Genomic DNA, 23,986 nt, shown 5'->3' with positions numbered 1-23,986 from the left:
TGATGGATCTTGATGAGGTGTGATTTTTCACCTCAAGCAAACACACATGGGGCTCACTTTTTCCATTAAAGATGTTAAGCAACAGTCCTCTCTGAGAGTTTGCTTCATTTGGTAATTGTCATACAGCATGGGATGTTTCATTTTCTTCCATAGGAGATATTTTTACTTTTCTACCAGAAGACTATGAAATATGTAAACCCATAAAGAATGTTTCAATAATTTTCATACTGGTGTTGAAGAAACACCTGGATCCACATTCCTGTCTGTAAAATCCAGTATTGCAAGTCCCAGTTCATGACGATGGATTGGCTAATTCCACACTAAGAAATTAACTCAGTGTTTGGAAGGGACAAGATTGTACTATTGATTATTTTTGTTTGGTTATAAATGCCATCCAAAAATAAGTCCTGTACTTAGTCACTGACATATATGACCTCTCTTTCCTTCCAACCCCTCTGGAAATTTCTTTGTGCTGGCTATTTTGATGACGTGGACATTCAGGGAGACAGAACATGTATCAATGATGTTCCTACACATCTCAGTGAAGGAAATAATAAACATCGATCATCGTTACTAGGAACCAGAGTGATAGAGGTATAACTTTATGTGGTGAACAGCAGCTGTGTAGTGGTTAAAATAGAAGACTGCGAGCCAGGTCTTATCAGTTTATCCTCGGCTCTGCTGTAATCTTCTTCTTATCATTAACCTTGCATTAGTCCTTTCAGTGGCATGCCTCCCTCCCCCAACCCTAAGCAATTTCGGATTGTTGAAGATGGAATTTTGGCCTATGTTCTTGGGTGGAGCATTCATACCACCTCGCTTTTGGCACTCACTGTACATGGCTGAGGCCCTCTCCGTCATCCCTTTACGGTCAGGGAAGAGAACTAGATGTCAACCTGACCTTCTTTTTGTTCTTGCTCCTAACTTGGGACTTAGAGTTAGATTTCTAAAGTGAGGACTGTTTCAACATCTTTATTTGTCAGACAACAATTAAAATCACATAATTCTTCCCAATGTTTATAAACTTACTGTAAGTAACTAATTATTTATTACTATAAATAATAAAGGCAATAAAATTGTTATAAATTCAGATAGGCTGATTGGTGTTATAAATGAAGCTTTGTTATAAAAGTACAAGACCCCCATCATTCCCCCAGCAGGCCAAAATGGGTGGATGCTAAAAAATATGTTTCCAGAGAAGCCTTAATACGTGTGACATCCACTCCATGCCTGCACTACCCAGTCAGTAAACCCTTTAAACAAGGTCTGTCTTCTGTGCTGTATGTGGACAATGTCTAATATCCTGGGAACCTGTCTCTAAGAAATCCTTGATACTATCATGGAGCAAGTAACAATTAAAAAATACTGGGAAATATTATCAATTTTTTCAAGGTCTGGAATGGCTGATTGGTAATTGCTGTCCTTTTGGTGCTACTATTTCATGCTCAGAAAGAGCTGGTGACAAGGCAAAAGCCTAACCACTCATCTTGTTCTCTGATTTCTTCTCCCTTTCATCCTCTCCAGCAGTTGATCAAGAATATAACCACAGATGGTGCCTGTGGTGTAGAGCTCTCGGGACTGCTGTCTGTGTGTGCTGGAGCATGTGGATAAAAAAAAAAGTAACCTCAACAACAACAAAGAAGGAAGAATTGTTTTCTTGCCCCCTGTGGAATGGAGACTTGAAGGCAGGCAGGAGGTCCTGGTGTCTGGAGGAGTTGGCATGGCAGAGGGCTTGTGATTGCCTTTGTAATGTAATTGTTATAATGGTAGGCCAGGGAATTGCAGTGATTCAGTGAAAAGCTCCAGCCGTTTCTCCTTGTGGTTCTTTGTGTGGTTACGGCAGGAGATGGAGCATCTCAATGTGCAGATGTGCCATGACTGAGAATGTGTCTCAGATGAGTTTGTGAGCTCTGTGGGTAGTGACAGACCACAAGGAGCAAGGGAAGAACCAAAGCTTCAGGAAGGCTTCTCCCTCCACAGCTTTATGGAAAGTGGTTGGGGAAGGAGGGGGTGAAAGAATTATAAAGTAGGTGCAGATCTGAACCAGGTACAGAGTCATGGGGACTAAGAAGGGGAGGAGAGAGAGATGAACATGGTATGCACAGGTCTCATCCTGCATGGACTCAGAAGATCTCCATGCAGGAGCTCAGAAGAGCTCCAAAGTTCCTCTGTACAGATATAGCCAACAGACAATTTTTTATGGTCTTCAAGGACTCCTTTTTCATGAACATCCTTTTCTGTTGTGCTTTTTCATTCTTGTTGATCATACCATATTCACAGTAACAGTGAAGGAGTTACTAAAGCTCTCTTTGGGAACTAGATGAGCCAACTTCAGCAAATGGATTTGTCAAGTCTCTAGCTCAGCCATAGTTAGATCATTATAACTTTACATGTTCCAAAGACTGAGGGAAATACAACTTCTTACTCTTCTGGGTGACTATTCCATATTCTAACAGATGCTCCTCTTGGGAAGCTTTGACATATGTTCAATTTGAATACTCTCATTTTCTGTCTCATTATTTGTGTATTCATCCCTTTATATGCCTAAAATACCCCACTTTTCTGAAGTTCTGTCTCTCCACCTTACACATTTACCTCTCTAAGGAAATATGTGTTCCCTTTCCATACTGAAGTTTTTTAATCAAATAAACCACAGCATTCTCTAGTGGTCTGCAAGAGTACAGAGCAGGGATATGTCCGTGTTGGACTCCCAGCAGAGACTGTAGTACTAAGAAGGAATTGGTGATAAAAGAGTTTCTCAGGTGCTGGTAGCAGCTTATGCACAGCAGTGCTAGATTCTTTGTGGACTGCTAAAACTGTCCAGAGAAGTATGACTGGTTTGCCTGTGCTGTTAGAGCTAGATTGGTACCAGTCTGTAAAATAAACTGCCTCTCTTATGTCTGCGCTACCCCGTAGTCCCTCCTTCTTTCATTCTGTGGAAGAGAGCTAAGTCTTCTTTGGTCTTAAAGCAGTCGCTTCTGATATACGTTCACCTCTGTGTTGAGATGTGGGATGCAGCAATAACCACCAGTTAAGAGCTTTGTTACTTACAGGTACTAGGATGGGCCTGTACATCATCATAGCTTAAAAACATGAGTTACTGATCTAGCTAGAGGTGGAAGTCTTGTTTCTTCACCCCTCAATCAGGGCTTTTGATCTGTATACTGTGGAGCCTCTCCACTGTTTCAGGAGGCAGGTGGGCTGCAAAGGTTTCTTTTGCAAAGCATTCTGCTTACAGAGAGATTCCCAGTGCTGGGTCTGAAGCGATATCCATGAAAATTTTTTGCATGGAAATTCTCATGAAAATAGTTAGGGCTGAAAATACCAAAAAAGCTACCAACACAAACATTTTTTTATTTTTATTTTCAGTAAATTCCAGTATCACTACCCCTGGTTATTTTTGGCCCAACTGGAGTCGGAGGCAGTAGGCAGTCAAGTCTTCAGTGCCTGTTACAGAGGCAAGTTCTCTGTCAGTAACCTTTTCGTTTGTGTTGGTTTTGGTGTTTTGGGGTTTTTTTGAGAAAAGTAGAGTGTTCCTTGGCTACACACTCCTCTGAGTGGGTTTCTTCTTTTTCATCTTGAGGGATTTTGTTTGGCTGGGCCCAAGGAGAGGGGTTTCCTCCATTAGATCTTTTTTCTTCCCTCCAAATGTTTCTGATCCTTTTGCTTTCACTGCACCCTTCCAAATAAATTCTAAACACATCTCCCGTCTTTTCGTAGTATTGGCACAGTTAATACAGTAGGCAACACTGTTAATGTAATAGGTAGGTTAAGGAATGGTGAGCATGAGATGAAGGGTTGATGGAGGAACTATGAAAAACATTGAAAATCATATCTAAGCTTTAAAACAGATTTGTGTTAGTGGGATGAGTTCATTGGAGTTTTGTCCTGTCTGCCTCTGGCAGAAAGGAGGATTCAGAGAGGATGCTTGCTAATGATGGGAGGAAATTCAGAATTAGTCAAGGTGCAGACTTTGCATCTTAATCTTTTTCAATATTTCAAATCAACCTTGGGGTTCATCTATGGATCACCAGTCCCAAGGGTCCTGAAGTCATAATTCAGATCTTGCAAAACCAGGAAACAGGCTGAAGAATCACAAGATCTCAAAAAGGAGTGTTTTGTTCTTTCTTCTCCAAGCTTTTAGGATATTTGTGTAGAGTTCTTCTTTACGATCACAGATGTTAAGAATTGTTAATAGTAATTAAAAAATGAGATTCTCAAGTAGTCACTTGCCAGGGTCAAGGTCCTTCAGAAACACCCCAAATATCACAAGACAAGCAATAAAATCCTGGCAGCTGGCAGTGGTAGCTTTCAGATGGAAATCATGTGCTAACCAGTAGGTTGGGATGTGTTTCCTTGACCATTGGGGGCTAATACCAGCTGAAATTCTAGTGAAACCTGGAGTGTTAATCTGCATTAAGGAGATCTGGGGAAAGCAAGTGCCTTAATCCCCTCAAACCCAGGGATGAAGTTGTTACAGTCTGCCTACATATATACCTTGTGGATCATTGATCTGGACGTCAGATGAACCAGACTCCCTAAACCAAGGTACAGAACGATCTTTCCCTTGTGTTTCCTCTTAAATTCCAGCAAGTATTACAGGAAATCCTGAATTTATCTGAGATAAACTGCAGAGATCTGCTTTTTCAGATTATACTTACTTTTATGTGTGTTGCTTATCTTCTATCTACTGCACCATCAGGATTACTGAAAAATAAGTCCAGTCACTTCCTGGTCTCAGTTTATGGTGTGTTCCCATCCCTCAGTTTTACTGGCTAAGCTCAACAGAACAAATTCTGATTTAACTCCTAGAAAGGCCCAAGACCCATCTCCCACAAGCAACTTGTGTTTTGTCACTCACTAGACATCTGCAGCAGCGAAGGACATTGGGGCGCAAATATGATGTGCAAATATGATGCGTCTGGGTAAACGCAAGAGTCAGCTCTTAAAGTTAGAGTTGAGAGATCTCTTTCATTCATCCATGGGAGAAGGCCTCATTATAATTGTTCAAGCCTGACTGGATTACATCACTTTCCCCCTCATTTCACTCCCTCCTCGCTTGCCTCCCTCCTTTTATTTACACCCCTTGTTCAGCAGCAGCATTGAGCGGGGGCTGCCTTAATGATGCATGCTGATCGCTTCATTCCCCGTTGCCCCCCCATCACCTCCCTCAGTGCTTTGAAGTGTGCTCAGGTCTCAAGCTCCAGTTCAGAGGTCACTTTGTTTATTTATGCAAAGCTGGCTCATCTGTGAAATGGGGCTTTCAAGGCCTCTGACATCAAAGACTCCAAAGCTGGTCCCATCAAGTCAGAGCAGGGATGGTCCTTGCATTATAACAAATTAAAGCAACTTTGTGAATCATAGAGAAATATTACAGCTAAATTTTTGCTTCCAAAATTGGGCTGTTGTTTTGACTTGGGGATGGATGCTCAGCACATAGTATTGGCCTGAAAACCTGTCATATCCATTCAGATAAAACACGAAGCCTTCATGGAGAGTCTGTGGGTAAATAAAATTTGTTCCTCGCTTGGTAACAGTCTGAATATTTCCCATCAGTTTCTCTCAGAGCCGGACCGTTATGCAGAAATTTCCATTTGTTTTAACTTTTAAGAGGGAATGGAACAATTCTGCCATGGTAATAAACAGTAACTATACCCCACTTATGTGGCACTCTTTGTCCCATAGGATCCCCAAAGTGCTTTGTCAATTGATGGAGTTACATACAGAAAATCCCTTTTCTGCAGAAATCCAGCCTGGTTTAGGACAGGGAATAGACCAAAAAGACCCATGGCAGGCAATATGTGTAGAGAAAGGACAATTTGGCCCATGTCAGTACTGATAATCAGGGCTTCATACACTCAGATGTGCCAAGTCTCATGCAAAAACAAGCCTGTGACTGCCCCTTTCAGCCCCACCACACTCTTCCTCAGCACAGCGCCAGCATCTCAGACCTATGGCATCTTAGACCTAGAAACCAACTTGGAAAGAGATCCTGAAGCAAGAGAGAGGCAATGACTGGAGAGCAGCTGAGGATCATGCCACCAGGATGACGATCCTGAACAACAGGCTGGTGCCTCTGAATCCATCCTGACCCCGTCTTGTATGGCTAGGCGTGGTATTTGGAAGGGAAGGAGCTACACGAGTTTGTCCCATGTCTCCAAGTCTATCACCTGATATGATATCAGAGCCTTCCAATTCAGGTTTCTCAACCAGCCAGCATGCTTTGTATCACCATGGAACCAAATTGTACAGTGAGGACACCTAAATCATGTATATGTTTTCTTAGCCTCAGATACTCGTGACATAGAATTAGTCAGTGATTATTTTTCAAGGCAGGTTTTCCACTTCGTCTTCCAACTGGCTGCTCTCCTAAGGCTGTGATACTGTCCAAGAAGTCCAGTACAGGATGACCTTCCAATATAGGTCACAGAAAAGGGAGCTTGTAGGAAACTTCAGCAGCTCATCCTTCTTAGCACTGCCTCTTGCGGTAATCTGCTGGCAGCAAAGCTGGCAATGCTGCATAGCTGGTCTCTGCTGCCCTTTGGCTGCAGGCTGATTTTTTTATATGTACTTTTACCCTGACCTGCCTGCCTCTGTGGGAGGTGACAAGAGGATGACTAAGCAATCAGCTTATTAGGTCATTTTTGAATATAGCTGAGACTCATGTGATTTCTGCTACTAACTCATCGTTTTATATGCTGGTCATACATATCTGAATGTGACTTGCTTTTTCAGGTCCACTCTCTGTCTAGTAAGAATATTGCCAGGACAGTTGCATTTGTAAAGCTTGGCGTGAAATGCAAACAGCAGGTCTTCAGATCTGGCAGTATTAACCTGAGCTTTCAGAGCTTGCTTCAAATTGCAGGTTTGGGCTGAACCAGATGCCTCTGAACTGTCAGCAGATTTGGCTTTGCTTTCAGTGTCATAGGTACCTCCCTAGGAGGGAGCAGGCTGACCAAAAAGTGTTTGTGGTACAGAGAGACATCCATCCTTGCTAGCACAGGCTCTAGAACAAACTGCAAAAGTGTTTCCCTACCCTAGGAAACCACTTGATATTAAAATTAAAATAAATAAGAAAGTTCTTCAAAACAGGGAGAGACAGATGCTTTCTATGCAGCCGCAGTACTAACTTTGGATAGGGCAGATGGAAGTCAAATCTTGGTGACAACTGAACTACACATCCTAAGGATGTTCCCGAGGGAGCTGCCTCTCCCAGTGCTGTTCCACTTTATATAATAATAAGTTCTTTTTTGGCTCTCTGAGACCACAGTTCAGAGCCTAAGACACTCATCCAAGGTGCAAGAGAAGAGGTTCAAATCCTTCTCTGAATGCAGCAGCAGAGGGACTTGGCACTGGGTCACCCACATCCCAGGTTAACGCTTCATCGTTTTATCACTGGCTATTCCGTTGCCTCACTCACACTTTTACGTTTGACCGGAGATTCATGGGCTTCGGGGAATCTTCCCAAAATATGTTTCATCCAGTTTCTAGATTTCATGAATCAGCTTTTTTCCTATGGTTCTCAAGTGTGAGTTCGTTCAGATGCAGTCACGCTGAAGGTAGGAGCCCAATTCACTGCATTGCAGCTGGAAGGGAGACCACTGTAACATCCCTCACCCAGCCTGCTGCTCCGGGGATGCGAAGGAGTACTTTTACTCTATACGAGTTTCCATGTTTATGACATTTCCCCCCTCTCTAGACTTCTGCTATGTGTTATTAACGTTACCGCAGTCCTAAAAAACGTGAAACAAGTTCCAGTGGATCCAAACCAACATGCCTAAGTGCATGCGGTTATTTATTTCAGTCTTGCTCCTCTGCCAAATTATCTATTTCATAGTCTCAGCATGGTGGCATTAGTTATCCTGATCTCTTCTCCCAAAATGATTTTTTTCTGGGTTCGGTAAGTTACTGCGCAGGTTTGTGATTTGGTAGGATAACATCCGAAGAAGCATCTTCAAAGGATCAAAGAGGTTCAGAGCAATTTTACTTACATCAAAAGCTTGGCAGCATGTCAAGAGGTGTTGAGAACGCCACTCAGTCCTTGTGTGTAGGCAGGAGGAGCGCACATGGGCTGACATACTGTAACATGAGGCAGGAGGCAAGGCAGGATATACTGCTCTTTGTACATCAAGCTGAGTAGAATTAAGATACAATTGACAGAACATCGCCACTTAAATGTCTTAACCACTTTTAAGATATCCGGCAGTTAACAATGGGCAGGAATCCTACATCTCTGACCATAGTTTTTCTTTCTTCTCCGTTACCCAATACATTTTTCTAATTGTGCTGAGGGATTTACTAAGTTCTGCGTCAGAGAGCATCCAAGATTTCATTCACAGCACTACTGATATTTATGTGAAAAATTCTACAAGTACCAGAATATAATCAATTCAATATTTTGACTGAAAGGAGACAATCTGTCATATGCAAGCCGTCATATATAATGGGTATATTTGTATTCCCTGCATTCGGTCTGCCAAGGTTGTAAAAATATATTTGCAAAATGCAGCACACAAGTTACTCGCTTCCTCCGTAACCCAGGCTACGGGCCAGCCTCGGTGGAGCCTGGATGGTACATTTGCCTTCATGGCACGGCATGAGAGTTGATGTTTTCTAAGGATGACTGTGTTCCACACTGCATCCCTGTAGTTTGGGCTTAGAGCTGGCTGGAGCACCGGGGAAAGCCTCTGGATTTCCAGTGATGGACGGAGGGTGCGAGGGAGGTGGGAAGGGGCAGTCAGCTGGAGTGAGCTGCTGAAGTAAGAGCACGGCGTGCTGCTGCCCTGAAAGTTTTCTTTTCCCCTCGAAGTGACAGCTGTACATACCTCCAGGGGAAACTGTGCCGAAGGAACCATAAGGAGAAGAGAAAAATTTGTCGAGGGCGAGGGGGGACAAATCCATATGGCATTGTGGCCTTTCTGTTTAAGGGACAGCAACAAACGAGAGCGGAGCATGTGTTGGCATCAAATACTCCATGCTGAGAGAAGGGATAATTTTCCAAAACAGCAGAAACTGGGGTGAGGATGGGGTTAAACATGCATTCTTCTCGCACAGAGACTGCGCACAAGTTTACACAGTAAACACTTATTTAAGCACATCCTAACTTCTAAAACACCTGTAAGGAGCAGTTCTATTATTTGTACATTTTCAGGGGGGCATGCTCATGTCTAAACTGAGATAAGTTTTTCTTTGCTGCAGAGATTATAGAAAGAAATTTCCTCTCTTTTGCTCGTGAGACCTTTTGCTTATGGGTTTTAGGAGTTGGGCATTTGGAGGGATTCATTCCTTAGATCACGTGTTTCCACTTCTCTTGACTTTTTTTTTTACACCATTGCAGAGCAGTTCCTTATTGAGGTGGACTTTTTCCCAGCCTTTGCCTGATCTGTCTCTGAAAAATCAAACTTCACACACTTCAGTGCACTTTAGCTAGGAGCTGAGTAGCTCTTGATCAAGATCTTCACCTCAAATCTAGCTGCCGTATTGGGCTGTGCCAACTGCAGAGGTCAGAAGTAGCCTTGGAAGAGCTGTATTTTGCTGCGCTGTCACCTATAGATGCCCAAAGTCCCTCAGGTGGCCCCCCCTCCTGGTGTGATGCATTGCTATAAGAGGATGCTCTGAGCTGAACACTTGTGCAGTAGATGTTGGGCTGTTACTGGAGGAGGAAAAAACTTCACATCTGGGCACTGCAGAGATATGAGGCCACCAGCATCACCAGGATTGCAGAAGGAGGCTCAGGGCATTCTCATTCTCCCTCAGCCCTCGTGGAGGCCTTGCAGGTGATCGTATCACAGTGGCAATTTGAGGGGGGGGCTGTTGGAGAGGTGAGGCTTTCATCTTGTGCTGATTTCTATTTCTCCTAGCAGCACAGGGCACAGAGTTGAGACCTTGATGCTGCTCTGTGGTAGTGGTATAGATGGCTAGAGTGATAAGGGACAAAGTGGTGTGTTGTCAATACAGGTGGAAGGGTGGTCTTAATTAAAAAAAAGCAAAACCAAACCACAAACAGCTTTTCCATTCAGTATTGCTTTCTCAAGCCGTAGCTTTGCATTCAGCATCCCTTGAGGGCTCATTTGACCCCAGACCTGCTTGCTTTCCCAATTTTGTATGGAAGTTACAAGGCAAATATGGAAGTTAAAAGGTGAATTAGTGGCCTAATTTCACTGCTTGTGGTCTGTGTGACTGATCAGATAAGTCTTCCCCTACCTCCTAGGTTTAATTATCTATAATTTTTACTTATACCATTATTTGCATAGAAGGTACAACGGATCAGCTCCTCCTAGGGAACGGCAACTTGTAAACATAAACAAAGAGGTTTTTGTCAGCTATTAATGGAAGCATTGATTAATCTCCTATTGCTTTGGTAGCCTGTTGAAAGACTCATAAAGGAGCAAACTGAATTGTTCATTAAACTGGCCAGGCTGTAAGTGCCAGGATGTGGAAACCAAATGTATGTTGAGTGCATTTCAGCTGCGTGGAGCCTCCAGGAGGAAATGCAAACTCTTGTTATCATACTGCTGTGCTGCAGGAGACCTTCTTAACATCTTCCCTTTCCTTTCCTTTGCAGATGATGCCAGTTCAGGAAAGGATAGCCAGGTACCTGAAGGCTCCAATGGAGAATACGAAGATCTCTCTGGGAAGCAATGGGGTAAGGAGCAGTATATGTTTTTTGGTTTTCCTTAGTTCTTGGTTCGATGCTGTCCACGTGGCACATTTCTCAGTTGCTGAAGGAAAGGAAAGGAAAGGAGTGAGTTCTCCGTACAGATGGTCAAATGATAAACAGAACATCAGCTGAACATGTCAGTGTGAATGGATCCCCTCCAAGGGTCCTTCTGTGAAATGCAGCCCGAGGTCTGCCCTAGGGCCCCCTGCCATATACCCCAGCATGGTTCTCCCTTGCATTTGTTTTTCTGGGCAGTGACTTACTTTTGCATGTGCAGCTATTATAGTTTTCATAGACTCTCTATAAAAGGCATATTGACTTTTACAGCAATATTTCCAAAAGCCTTCAGTGCCAATATAACACTGCTCCCACTGAGGGCAAATGGGAGGTCTTACTTCACTTCAGGAGAATTAGCATTAGGCTGAAATTGAGTATTTTTTAAAATTACTTTCTCTTTTAGACACCTGCATGAATTTCTCTAAGCCCCGGACTGTTCAAGTATAGGATTTTGATGCTGTTGCAGAGCTTTGGGGAACTGCTAAAATCTCACTTGGAACAGGTTCTGAATCACCACAAGACTTGCAGGTCTGAAGGTTGGTCCAAGCACTCCTTGAAGGACAATAAGCTGTCAGGCTGATGCCAAACAGCTTTTGGCCATTACTGACAGGAGTGCGATGTGAGTTTATGACCTCAAGGGATGAAGCACAGCATTTCCCTTTTGCTCTTGCAGTACATCCCTTCTTTTAATTTTATAAAACAGAAGTGGCTTTGTACCACATTCATGGCCAGGGAGTAACCTCATGGCAATGGTAGGCGTGGAACCTGTCAAGCTTTCACCGTATGAGTCCTCACCACTTGAGCTGAGGCCAGTTTTCTTCAGAAGCTGACAAACAAGGGATGTGGTGTGCTGTGGTGTAGTCCAGACCACATCTGGAGGAGGCAGTGCTATAATAGCTTTAAAATACAGATTCATCTGAGACTGAGTCTGCTCTGGGAGAGGAAGGTAAGCTCCAATCATTCTGGAAAAGGATCACAACATTTTAGAGCTAGAGAAAGGGTGGCTTAGATAAACTACAGGTCAGGAGTCCTTCAGAAGGGATTCATCAGCTAGCAAGAAAAGCTGCTGTCTCTCCACTCTTCATTACCCTGGTGGACATAGGAGCAGACATCGAATGCCATGGCAGATGTGCTCCTGGTAGAGCTGGTGGAATATGGATCAATATAACGATAATATTATGAAAAAAGATGTAAGCACTACTAAGATTATTAGGCATTGACAATCTCATATCAGATTGTGTCTTACTCTGTGCTGGCTCTGACCCAGTCCTTCTTTGTCCTGCTTTTTCCCTTTCCCTCTCTCCTCTTCCCAAGCAGGGAAATAGCTGGGGCAGGCCACACACACACTCAAGGCCTTTCCATCCAGCAGTGTTCACCAGCTGATTGCTGGTGTGAGCTGGCATGCAGGGAGGGTCAGTGCATGTCTGCAGGTCTCTGGAGGATAATGGGTGAAGGATCAGTTTGTGTTTGCAGAATCCTGGGCCCTAGAGAAGTGGGAGAGGAGAAGCATGGTAAAAAAACCCTCCACTTTGCCTTCCAGCTACCATCATGGAGTGGTATTGCTGGGAAAGGTCCTGTCCCCATCAAGAGCAGGGAAATCATGTGGGAAAAGACAGATACCCCCATCCACATCTTCCCACAGCTGACTGAGCTCCTAGCCAAAAGATTTGAAGGTATTTCAATATTTAGCCATATCATGACACTTTTTTGTGTAAGTGTCATGAAAGCTTGAAGTGGTACTGATCATACTATGTGGAGGTAACTGTGGCAGATCACAGCAGACTACATGTTTTATCTAACCACCTCACTTTGTACGAGCAATGTCTGACAGGAGCCTCTGGGACTAATCCATGCACCTCAAGGTGTCCCACAGGGAGAGGAGATTGCTGAATTCCTTCCCAGGTCTTTGTGCCGACAGCCTTCTCTTTCATTTAATTTTCATTAGCTTGAAAAAATCTTCATGGTAAACAGCATTTCAGCAAGGAACCCATACACAACACTGTCTCTTTGTCCCCATCCACTTGTGTTTTCCCTTGCTCTTGTGTATGGCATAATTTGTACTGTACAAATGTGCGGTTCATGTTTATGAGGCAAATGCCAAGTGATGTGGAGGAGAACAAGCATGTGAAGTATAAATAACACAGAGGCACTTTGTAATGGCCTTTGCTGGCACTCCAACAAGCAAAGCTTCTCTAAATGGTACAGATTTGGGACAGACATTTACTAGCACTGACTCAAAAGAGACTTTTTCTGCCTCTCTCTCACATTGCTGCTTCTCTCTCTTTCTCCTTTGTGCTTGCTGGATCCCTTTTTCTCCCTTATGTGTCTGTGTCCCTCTCTTTCTCCTTTTTTGTTAACTGGCTTTTCTAAACTTGTCCAATTCAGGCTTTTGTCAAGGAAACATTCAGGACTGTGTAAATGGGATCTGATTTCAGCATATTGCACACAGCCTGGAGTAGCTTTTGAGACCACATAGTCACTTAACCCTCTTTAAACAGAAGAAGAAAGACAGACAGAAAGAGCCAAAGAAGTTTAGCTTTACCTGTAGTTTGATATGTATCTGGGCAACAATGTACAAGGAGTGAATGCAAAACTCCAGACAGATTCATGGGTGTCACAGTGGAGGGAAAACCAGAAATGTCATAGGCCTACTTTTTGGGGAGGAAAGACAGTTTCTGTCTTGCAGTGCCCTTACTGAGCAGGGGCACCACCAAGTCTTTCTGAAATATTGCTGTGAAAGCAGGGAAGAGTTAAGGGAAGGTGAGAGCTTAGAGTCACTTACTTGACACTTCACTCTACATGGGCAGTGTGACTGTCCTGTCTCCAACCTGGTCTTTGGTATGTTAGTCCCAGCTCAGGAATCTCATCCAGCAAGGATCTGCTCCTACCTGGACCTGCAGTTCCTGGTCTCAGAGTAAATTTCTGCCATAGTAGAGGATAACTGTTCAAACCAATTTCATGGCTGGTTCTTAACCTCTCCATGCACCTTGCAGATAATTACTCAATTTCCATTATCAGCACATCTGCCTTGGCTTAGTCTTAAACTTCGTCATGTCATTGCTCACAACGTGCAGCTCTGACAGGGTTAATTGTCTCTCTGGGAGGGTGATTGTTTTTGCTGGGAGAGGCCCTCCTCTTGCAGCAGACCCCCAAGGGAATACCCAGCAATTTACGCACCATGACCTGGAATGGGTTAGTATGTCACACTTGCTGCTCAGCTGTCATGGCAAGGACTTTCGGTGCCCGAGTAGCTCCGGTTCATTCGGTTACACATGAAAGCCTCTGTATAGAGAGTAAAGCATTTCTGAGCAAGAGTTTGAAATAACATGAAATGGCTGGGACCCAAGATGACAGCCAAGGAAGGCAAGGGAAGGCTGCGGAAACAGATGGTTTCCCCTACAGAAGAGGACTCTGAAGAGAGGGGTATGCCAAAAGTTGTCTCCTTCCAAGACAGAGGGATGTTGGGCAAGGCTGCAGCGGGGTGCGGACTAAGGGGTATGTTCACAGACCTCAGAGGGTAATGGCTGCCATCCCCCAATGCTTGGAGAGAGGAAGCTGCAGACCAGCCTCCTCCATCCAGCAAAGCTCTACTATAATGCACGTCCCAGAGCTTCTGGCCGTCAGCCCTGGCAGTAGGGCTGACTTTCTAGTAGAGTCCCACCGTGCCGTCCCGTAGCTAACTTCCCCAACACCTGAAGCACAACATTCTCACCTTGCTTTGGTGTGTTACATACTACCGAGGTTGTGGCTTTCCAGTTGCCGTTGGTGAAGGCCAATGGCTGATGGGCATAATTCAACCCCCTGTGCCCCGAAGCAGGCCACTCATTACCTATTTCTCTTATTTCTCAAGAAAAGGATCAGGGAAAAATTACCAGAGGAGTGCAAAAATGCAGGATGACTGCCCTTTGGGGCTAAAGAGTAAGATCATGGTAAGCAAGAAATAGGATTCAAAAGCAGGGGAGAAACCTATTGTGGACATGCTGAATGGACTCAGAGGGGAAACTGGCTTTGCCAAAATAGAAAAAGAAGACAGGTGAATTTGGCAGAAATATTTTGGATGTATGGGGAGAGTGCGAATTGGGAGTCAGAAGTGGTGTTAATCTCAGCAGGAGACGACAGTTAGAAGTGCCCTTGGACTGGTATTGCATCATTAAAGTAACTGTGAGAAATTTGTAATTTCTTTTGAATTCTTCATTACAGGATACTATTAAACAAGCTCTTGCCTTGCAACAGATCATTTTCTATAGTTTCAACTGTCTTAAAAGTTTTTGCAAAGGTCTCTTTCTTTCTGTTGATTAGTCAGACCAATTCATGACTTCACAGGAAAACTCCCTGCAATGTCAGTAAAGCTACTAGGTTGTAAAGGTGCCACCTCTTTTCCCTCTGGAATTCTGACATAATCTGAATCAAAGTTAGGTTCAGTCAAGAGTATAAGTTTCAGATTTCACCAGGTGGGGATCTTGCATTTCTCTAGTGTTCTTGTCACTGCCGTTAGAAATACTGGTGATTTCCTTGCTAAGACAGGGTGACGCTCTTAACCCATGATTCTGTCCACTAGCAGCTATTGCTTCAGCTTCTCCATTTTTGGGATGGACTGGCATGGGGTATCTTCTAGTAACAAATTCAAGGGTTTTTTTGGGGTCTTTCCATTTGTTTGTTTGCTTCTTTGCACCTTTCAACATGAATGCTTCATAAATTAATGTTGAATGAATTACATACATTTAAGTTCAGATCAATGCATAACAGCCTGACACACCTCTTAGACTTTCCTACATATTGAAAAGATGTTGACTCTTCTTAAGTCCCATTAGAGCCAGTGAGAACTAAGGGGCAAAACATCTTCAGAAAATGAAGCTTCAAGTGACCAGGAAAAGATTGAGAAAATGGTCAGCCTGACAGGAATCAGGTTTTTCCTTTGGTCTTGGCTAAGGACTTGCATTTGTGGCTTGGAGTATGGTAACAATTATAATGTGATTATGGGGCCGCATTTTGCCTTCAACTATAATAGCGTGATTTTGGTATTATTTTGTGGGATGGCCTGATGCAGTTGCCTTACGGACACTGAGAAAAATTCCAGGGTTGTGCTATGCAGAAGGCTAATATGGTGGCCATAGCAGTCCAATAGACATTCAAATGCATCAGGCTGGGTGATGTCTCCTTTCTAAGGAAATCGGTCTGAGCTGGTATGAGAAAGAGTGATACACTGTTATGTATGAGGCTGCCGGGTGCCTCTCAAGCAAATTTGGCCATAACACTTAACAGCAGTATCCTTCTTTGCATGCCCTTTGCTCACCACAATCAATTTTTCATGCCTTTTGCAGCCCGGCCCAGGTTCACACAGCCTGCCAAGATGAGACGGAGAGTGATCGCCCGTCCTGTTGGCAGCTCCATCCGCCTGAAATGTGTGGCCAGTGGAAACCCACGGCCTGACATCACATGGCTGAAGGATAATAAACCCCTCACGCCCCAAGAGATTGGGGAGAACAAGAAGAAGAAGTGGACGCTGAACCTGAAGAACCTGAAGCCAGAGGATAGTGGGAAATACACCTGCCGAGTGTTTAACAAAGTTGGAGAAATCAATGCAACATACAAAGTTGAAGTAATCCGTAAGTGCAGCCTCTGGGGTGGAAAAGCAGGGAGGGAGCTTTGAGAAGAGGGCTGGCTGAGTGAAGAGAGTGTGATGGCGAATGTACAGTGCCAATAGCTGGACAATACAATTTAGTAGTTGAAATGAGGTAGAGTCATCTCTAAGGGCACCTGCATGGTAAAAGTTCATCATTGCCCAGTTCAGTCTTACACTTCCGACAGATTCAATTCAAGGACAGACTGAGAACTAAGTGAGAAAGCCCTTTCATGTACCATAGATGGGGAGTGGAAATATTTAGGATGGCTCAGATTATCAAAGTGGTAATAGGGTGAAACCATCCAATTGAAAATTTAGTCTGGATAGCTGTAATAGGAGGCCCACTTCATTAGAGAAGTCTCCCAAGGGAATTAACAGAAATCTTATGACTAAGTTGATTAGCCAGACAAGGCTTTAGGGCCAGATTTTAAAAAACATTTGGCCATCTGAAGGTTCAGGTGGGTACAAATGAGATACTAACAAAACCAAGAAAATCCCACTAGGGTCCTGTCTGTATCTTTAGATGCCTACATAGCTTTAAAGATTAAACCCTTAAAAGATGAGCTGTGGGGGATTATCTGGCATTGTGGTGGGTAGAGTAAATTGCTCTTCTTACTATCTAGCTATTCTGATTCTTGCTCCCTAATCTCCTGTTTCCTCTATTATTACTGAAGATAATTATGCTCAAATCCTACTGAAATCTACCAGAGAAGAGCTCTTATTCTTAAATCATTGTGCTTTGTCTATGACATCATCATAAGTTGTCATGGAAATGATTACAGAGCAGCCAACTCAAGAAAGTGGAGAAGATGAGCTGAGTGGAGGGAAGACTGAATAGCCTTCATTAATGAGGAGGAGGAGCATGGAGGGCTATTTCCAGCCACATGGAAAGCATGTTGTTTGTCTGTCTGTGCATACATTTCAGCATGAGAAAGTTTATCCCAGTGTGAAAGATTGTTCTTAAAGGTAAAGATCTGTTCTCTGATAAGCCCTTTCTCTAGAATCACAGGAATTAAAAGCACATGTGGGGAGTTCTGTTGGGCTCTGAAGGCACAAACCTGCTGGACATCTGGGATTGATAAAGATGCAGCTGTGTGGAGACAGTAAAAACATGTGTTTACACTAAAACCAGGAGCAGAGACAGGGAAATGAATCAAGCCCCATCCTAATGGCAGCTGTGGCATTTTCACTTCATCAAAACCAGACAGCACCAGGAACAAACCCCTTTCTGTGTCCGTGTTTATCTTGGTTTTTATCAACTTAAAGATGTATGTAACCTTTGTTTTCATTAGCTTTTGCTGGCTAGGAGTGAAAACAGTAACCAAAGCTGCAACCAGAGTCAAGGAGATAAGGGCATTAAGCAGTTTTCAGACATCTTTCTATTTTTAACATCTTTCTGAGGAGCATTACAGGTTTTATTCAATTTCCTCCTTATTTCCCCCCCCCGACCCTGCACTCCTAAGTCCTGCTTATCTGAGTCTCAGCCTCCCCAGCTGTGATTCCCACTCACACTCCCAAGGCCAAGCCTATAGAGACCACTGTGGTATTTTTGTTTCCCAAGCACATCTTTAGAGCCCTCATTATTGAAAGTATCCTGAGTTTTTGAGAGAGGGTCCATTGTTCCTTCCTCTCACCCCAAAGCCAGTGCTGGTGAGAGCTGTTTTGTTACATGCTCAGTCCAACAGTGTTTGCCGTCGAAAGCAGTTGATGATTGCCAGCAGTTACCACCCACTGTGATACCATAACTTCTCTCTGTGCCTAGGGTAGAGGTTTGCAGTACCTCCTTGTCTGGAAACTGTGACTGATTTCTCTGATGCTAGCACTAAAAAAAATCTAAACATTCCTCAGAATGAGGGATATATTTTTCCTTTGACTTTATGTGGTGTTGACACAACCTAAAGCTTACGATCATGCTGGAAAGGATGGTCTTGTGAACCTCTCGTGTTTGATTTCCTTTCCTACCATCTTGTTTCCTTCATCAGCTGAGACCTGAGGCAAAAAATTCTGTGAGAAAGGAAAGATTTTGTTATTGGCTAGAAAAGCAAAAGCCTTCTGAACTCTTTGTCCACAAAAAATTTGTTCCATAATGAGTGTGGGGACAAATAGACTGAAGAAAGAAAGAATAAAAGCAGAGGGGTGAGGATGAAGTGAAGATCTTCCTCACCGATAGCACCTGTGGTCTCAACTCCCCCAGGAGTGGATGACATGGCATGGGATGGCTTCCATTAGCATTTGGTCCCTATGGACATCTACCAGGCCCAGCAAGAGAGATGACAGATATCTCCTGAAGGACTCCCAGACAAAAGATGATACAATATCCACAGCCTGCCATTAGTCCATGAAAGAAGGGACTTTTTCCCAACCAATTTTGTCTGTCCTTTGGGAACACTTGGGAAGACCGAAAGGAGAAGGAACATGTCTTACCCCACCCCTCACTGTGCCCAAACTGTGGGTAGCCACGGCGATTCTAGTGTGGACTTTCAATAGATATGTAAAATGTAAAAAAATGAGGTTGTGTCTGAGAACATGTAAGATTCTGTCATGTTCACCTGTAAATTGCACCCGACCAGACATGGTGGTAAAAGACACAGCATCACAGAATCACAGGGTGGTTGCGGTTGGGTGGAGGTCAAGTGGTCCATCCCCATCTGCTCAAGTAGGGTCACCTAGAGCCAGTTGCCCAGGACCATGTCCAGACAGCTTTTGAATATCTTCAAGGATGGAGATGACACAATCTCTCTGGGCAACCTATGCCAGTGCTCAGTCACTCTCACAGTAAAAAAGTGCTTCCTGATGTTCAGAGGAACTCTCCTGTGTTCCAGTTTGTACCAATTGCCACTGGTCCTGTCACTGGGCACCACTGAAAAGAGCCTGACTTCATCTTCTTTACACCCTCCCTTCAGATATATGTAAACATTGGTAAGACATCATCAGGGTCAATATCAAGTGAACATTTACAGTGAAATAGTCCACTTAATTTGTGTTCATACCTGTACTATTGCCCAAATTTAATCCTGAAATGAGTTTTGGCCTTTTTGGCGAGTATCAGGTCATTTATCTTCCTCTGGTCAAGACTCAAGAAAGATCACTGCAGCCTCTGACCCTGTAGGTCAAGGTACATCATTAAGATCCCAATATTCTGCAATATGGTCCCTGAGACATGGGGATAAGTGGGAGTACAAGGAAGGATGGCTCCTTTTGTCATCTCATAGCTGCAGAGTACAGCAAGGGAATTGGAAAATTCAGCAGTCCAGACTGGATTTACAGTACTTGCCAAGGAGCAGAAAGGCCAGATCTGACTTGTGTGGTGTCAAGTAATATCACCACAAACTGGGTACCCAAATATAAATACTTCTTGTGTGGCCTGAGAGAGCAGAAACACAGCAAAGACAGAAACAGCTTCTATAGGAGATTCTTAGGACCCTGTTTGCTTAGCAGTTAGGAGGGTTGTTCAGTGCACAGAAGAGAGGGCTGAAAAAAATCTTCCAAAGTGTAAGGACTAAGAGGGAGAGCAAACTTTTCTCCTGGTCTGATGTAGATACGGTAAGTAACTTCCTTGTTAGATACAAGAAGATTCACGTTGAGCATGAGAAAAGCCTTGCTAAGCCTTAAACAATGGGGGAGTTGTCTGGAGAGACTGGAGAGCATCTACCATTAGAGGCTTTGGCAAAGGCTGGGCAAATTTATATCAGGGGAGGTCTGCAGAACCTCAGCCTGCCTTGGTGCAAGGAGTTGGACTAGACAATTACTTTGCGTCCTTCCTATGCCCTTTTCCCATGTTTCTGCGATCACAAGTTAATTGTGATTGAGATTGGCAGGCACCTTTTTCCATGGAGCTCCCTGTGTTTTTGTGCAGAGCGGACGAGGTCCAAGCCCATCCTGACAGGGACGCATCCCGTCAACACAACGGTAGACTACGGTGGGACCACGTCTTTCCAGTGCAAAGTCCGCAGCGATGTCAAACCCGTCATCCAGTGGCTGAAAAGGGTGGAGTACGGCACGGAAAGCAAGTACAACTCAACCATCGACGTTGGGGGACAGAAGTTTGTTGTGCTGCCCACGGGGGAGGTCTGGTCCCGTCCTGATGGTTCCTATCTGAACAAACTGATGATTACTCGAGCCAAGGAAGAGGATGCAGGAATGTACATTTGCCTAGGGGCAAACACCATGGGCTACAGCTTTCGCAGCGCTTTTCTCACGGTCCTGCCAGGTGAGTTATGTCTTTTTTTTCCCCCAGATGAACCAATAGTCTGCATCATGATAATTTTTAATACAAATACTGATGCCCATTGGGCTCCATGGCCCTCTGTGATGCTGTGCTGATTTAGGCTAGCCCAGTTCTGATAAGAATGAATGAGGGACAAAATCAACCCTGATTTAAATCAGTCCCTGCTGAAATCCTCTTGATGATGTTTCCTTTTTTTCCCTTCATGGGGAATAATGATTCCAGCAAGGTGAAATAAAATGAATGATCTGCTCCTGTATGGAAGAGGAGCTGGGAAAGGCTACTGCAGTTGCATCACTTCAGTGATAGAGTGCAGGACGTGAGAAGGGAACAGAATAGCAGCACAGTTTGCAGCCCCATTCCCTTACATTTCTCCTTTCTCTTGCTCTTATTTATATTGTTTTTACTGGTAAAAGGAAACAACGATACAGGCCCATAAAATAAGACAAGAAGAAAAACTGTCCCAGTCACAAGGAAAGGAAAAGAATGAGCATGAAGGAGAATGATTGATTAGTTAAATTCTTACCCAATGATCCCCTGGGGACCCTTGTACCAAACTTGCAGCTGCTTCCTTCTCTCCCCAGGCTCAGAGCTGGTGGCCACGTGCAACTGAGGCTGTATTGAGTATGTTTGAGGCACATCATCCTCGCTTTGTCATTTACTCCTTTACCTCCTGACTGTGCAGTTCTGCCCTGATAAATATATTTTATTGAAAAGAGCATTTCTTTCTGCCTCATCTTGCTGTGTGAATCTAGCTTCAGATCCACCAATTTTATGATAAAAATCAATCTTACTACTTTTTCTTCCCTTCACCACCACAAGACCAACACAGCTAAGAGAGTGAAGGAGATGGAACCGATATCAGAACACATTAGCTGTCAGGTCTAATGTCCAGTCAAGACACCAGTGAGAGACAGAGATCATTAACTCTCCAAGGCTGTTAAGACTGGTTTTCTGTGGGGGAAAATGCTCATGACTCCTGTAACTAAGGCAGCATGGCTTCTGCCCACTGATTGCCAATGCTCTGTGTCTCAGCAGCCATTGAGAGTCACTAGCTTGCATTTAGATACTGACAGTGGGTTGCCAAATAAGAGAATGCTCTTGGCGTCTTTTCCTGCATCACTTAGCTTTAGGACTAAACTCCGACTAGAAAGTCTGTCAATCCCGAGGAAAAGGCTGAGTGGGTGGCATATAACTCAAAGCCTCTAGAGAATTTCTGAACTGTGAGAGTCTGATCCAGCTCCCACTGAAATCAGTGAGAGACTTTCCATTGTTTTAAATGGGACTATAATGAGGCCTCATACCAGAACCAGAGCCTGCAGACCTGTTGTTATTGGCAATGATGGAGAAGGAGAACCCAGCTTGCCCTCAGAGGCAAAGATGTGGTTACAAGGCCATGAGTTAGAAAAACACCATTTTGCTTGTAAATCTACCAGATTTGACATAGACAGCTCTGAAGAGCAGCATGGATGAATATGAAAACACTTCCATTTCAGTCTAGCAGAGGATTTCTGCCAACCAACATGAAGACTGTTGTTTTCATGGTCAGCTGATGGGTCAGTTCTCCGATCTTGCCTTGCTTTGAGCAGGGGGCTGGACCAAATGACGTCCAGACTTCCCTTCCAGCCTAAATTATTCTATAATTTCCAGTGTTGGTGAATCAAAGTTTTGTCTATTGAGGTCAACAGTATAGGTCCTTCTGACTTCAAAGAGACCGCATGGTTTATATTTAATATTTCAAACTAGCTGTAGGATTATTTGTCAAGGAGAGAAAAAGACATTAGTATCTTAAAGAAGTTTGGATTGAAAGTTAAGTGATGTATGTTTGAATATGATATATTGTTTCTCAAGTTTCTTGAGTGTCTCCCGGCAAGCTGAATTCTGTGGCTAGGTATTTTTCAGAGCTTTGGAAGTCCCAACTGGTAACTATCTAGATGGGGTTTTTGATAGCTAGGATCCTACTCCAGAATTCCTTTTGGGTCTATAAATCAAGAGATCAGGCTGAGAAATTGGAGTAGGTACCCAGGGATGTACAGGCTGCCAACAGCAGAGAGGGGAAAGGGGAGGTAGGTGTGAAAGATGCTGTCTGAAGCATCTTGTCTCCTCTGGTAGCTGAATTTGCTGCCCCTGGGAAGTCAATGGCAGCTCCAAAGAGACTGGTGGAGATAGAAGTCATTTGGCATAGGGAGCTGGATGCATGCTTTAATACCATGTGAGCTTTCAGTTCTCTGTGGCTTGGACACCAAGGAGGGGACACCAGCTCACCTATGTTTTTCCCATCCTTCAGCCTTCCTCCCAGCCACACAAGAAACTCAACACAGCACCTCCAAAACACCACAGTCATGCTGCCTGCCATGATGGAGCATTGCTCAGTAGCTCCAGTGTCTCTAGACAGGGATACTGAAGAGTGTCTAAAGCCCACGCAGACACAACCAGCCACACCTGGCAGAGGCGAGTGGGCAATGTGCTGTAGCTCTGCGCAACCTGATTGTGCCTCCTGGGCTGCTGACATGGAGGTATTCCTGACACGTCCTGTGTTGTGTCTGCCAATCTGGGCAGCGAAGCCCACTCCATCGCAGAGTGAGGGTGTTAGGAAACTCTCTCAGGCTGGCTCTAGTACATCCATTAAAGCTTAGATAAAAAAGTTATAAAATCCCCCAAAGACTCCCCTCCCGACCCCTAAACCAGAGAAAATGAGTTGCTTGTCCTTCCAGGAGCACTGAAAAGCAAAGTAGTTACCAAACATCATGTGTTGGCTTGATTTCTCCCTTGTTACTTGGTCTGGCAGGGTTGCCAGACAGCCTGTACAAAAGCCAGCCCAAGTGTGACATCTGTTTTGAATCTTCTTTGCCTGCATTTAATTAACTCTTTCTGTCTCTCTCCTGCTGTAATGTCCAGATCCCAAGCCTCCGAGTGCACCTGTGCCCCCTTCCTCAGCCAGCAGCCTGCCCTGGCCCGTGATCATCGGCATCCCTGCTGGAGCTGTCTTCATCTTTGGGACGATCCTCTTGTGGCTTTGCCAGACCAAGAAGAAACCCTGCTCCCCTCCAGCTGCTGCCCCTGTGCACCGGCCGCAGCCCCGGGACAGGATTTGCGTCTCCCAGGTCCCCGACAAAGACTGCATCTCCTCCATAAACTATGAGGAATATGTCGCCCAGCAGCAGCATTTACTGTCCCAAGGGTCTGCCCTCGCCCCAGCCATGGCATCCAAAATGTACCCAAAGATTTACACGGACATCCACACCCACACCCACTCACACGTAGAAGGCAAAGTCCATCAGCACCAGCACATTCAGTACCAGTGCTAAGAGAACGGCCGTGTACAGTAGCTCGTTTGGGCTTTTCCTCGTGGTACCTCAGAAGAGACTGCTCCAAGTCAGCTCACACTGCCAGCAATAGGCAAAGCAGACAGAAAAGATTA

At 44.3% G+C, this 23,986-nt stretch overlaps 1 protein-coding gene across 1 annotated transcript in view; it reads left to right on the top strand.

The window, feature by feature from the left end:
* The window catches only part of FGFRL1 (fibroblast growth factor receptor-like 1), an 89,474-nt gene extending 65,488 nt beyond the window's left edge, over positions 1–23,986 (top strand). Inside the window, exons 3-6 of the mRNA XM_009700886.1 lie at positions 10,565–10,645; positions 16,039–16,323; positions 20,197–20,550; positions 23,464–23,986. Of these exons, the coding sequence (XP_009699188.1) occupies positions 10,565–10,645; positions 16,039–16,323; positions 20,197–20,550; positions 23,464–23,873 (1,130 nt within the window). The 3' untranslated portion in view covers positions 23,874–23,986. The remainder of the gene's footprint in view (positions 1–10,564; positions 10,646–16,038; positions 16,324–20,196; positions 20,551–23,463) is intronic.

Source organism: Cariama cristata, unplaced genomic scaffold, assembly GCF_000690535.1.
Source record: "Cariama cristata isolate BGI_N322 unplaced genomic scaffold, ASM69053v1 scaffold20425, whole genome shotgun sequence".
Lineage (NCBI taxonomy): Eukaryota > Metazoa > Chordata > Aves > Cariamiformes > Cariamidae > Cariama > Cariama cristata.
Note: the sequence above shows the minus strand (reverse complement) of the source record. Positions and strands in the feature narration are given on the sequence as shown.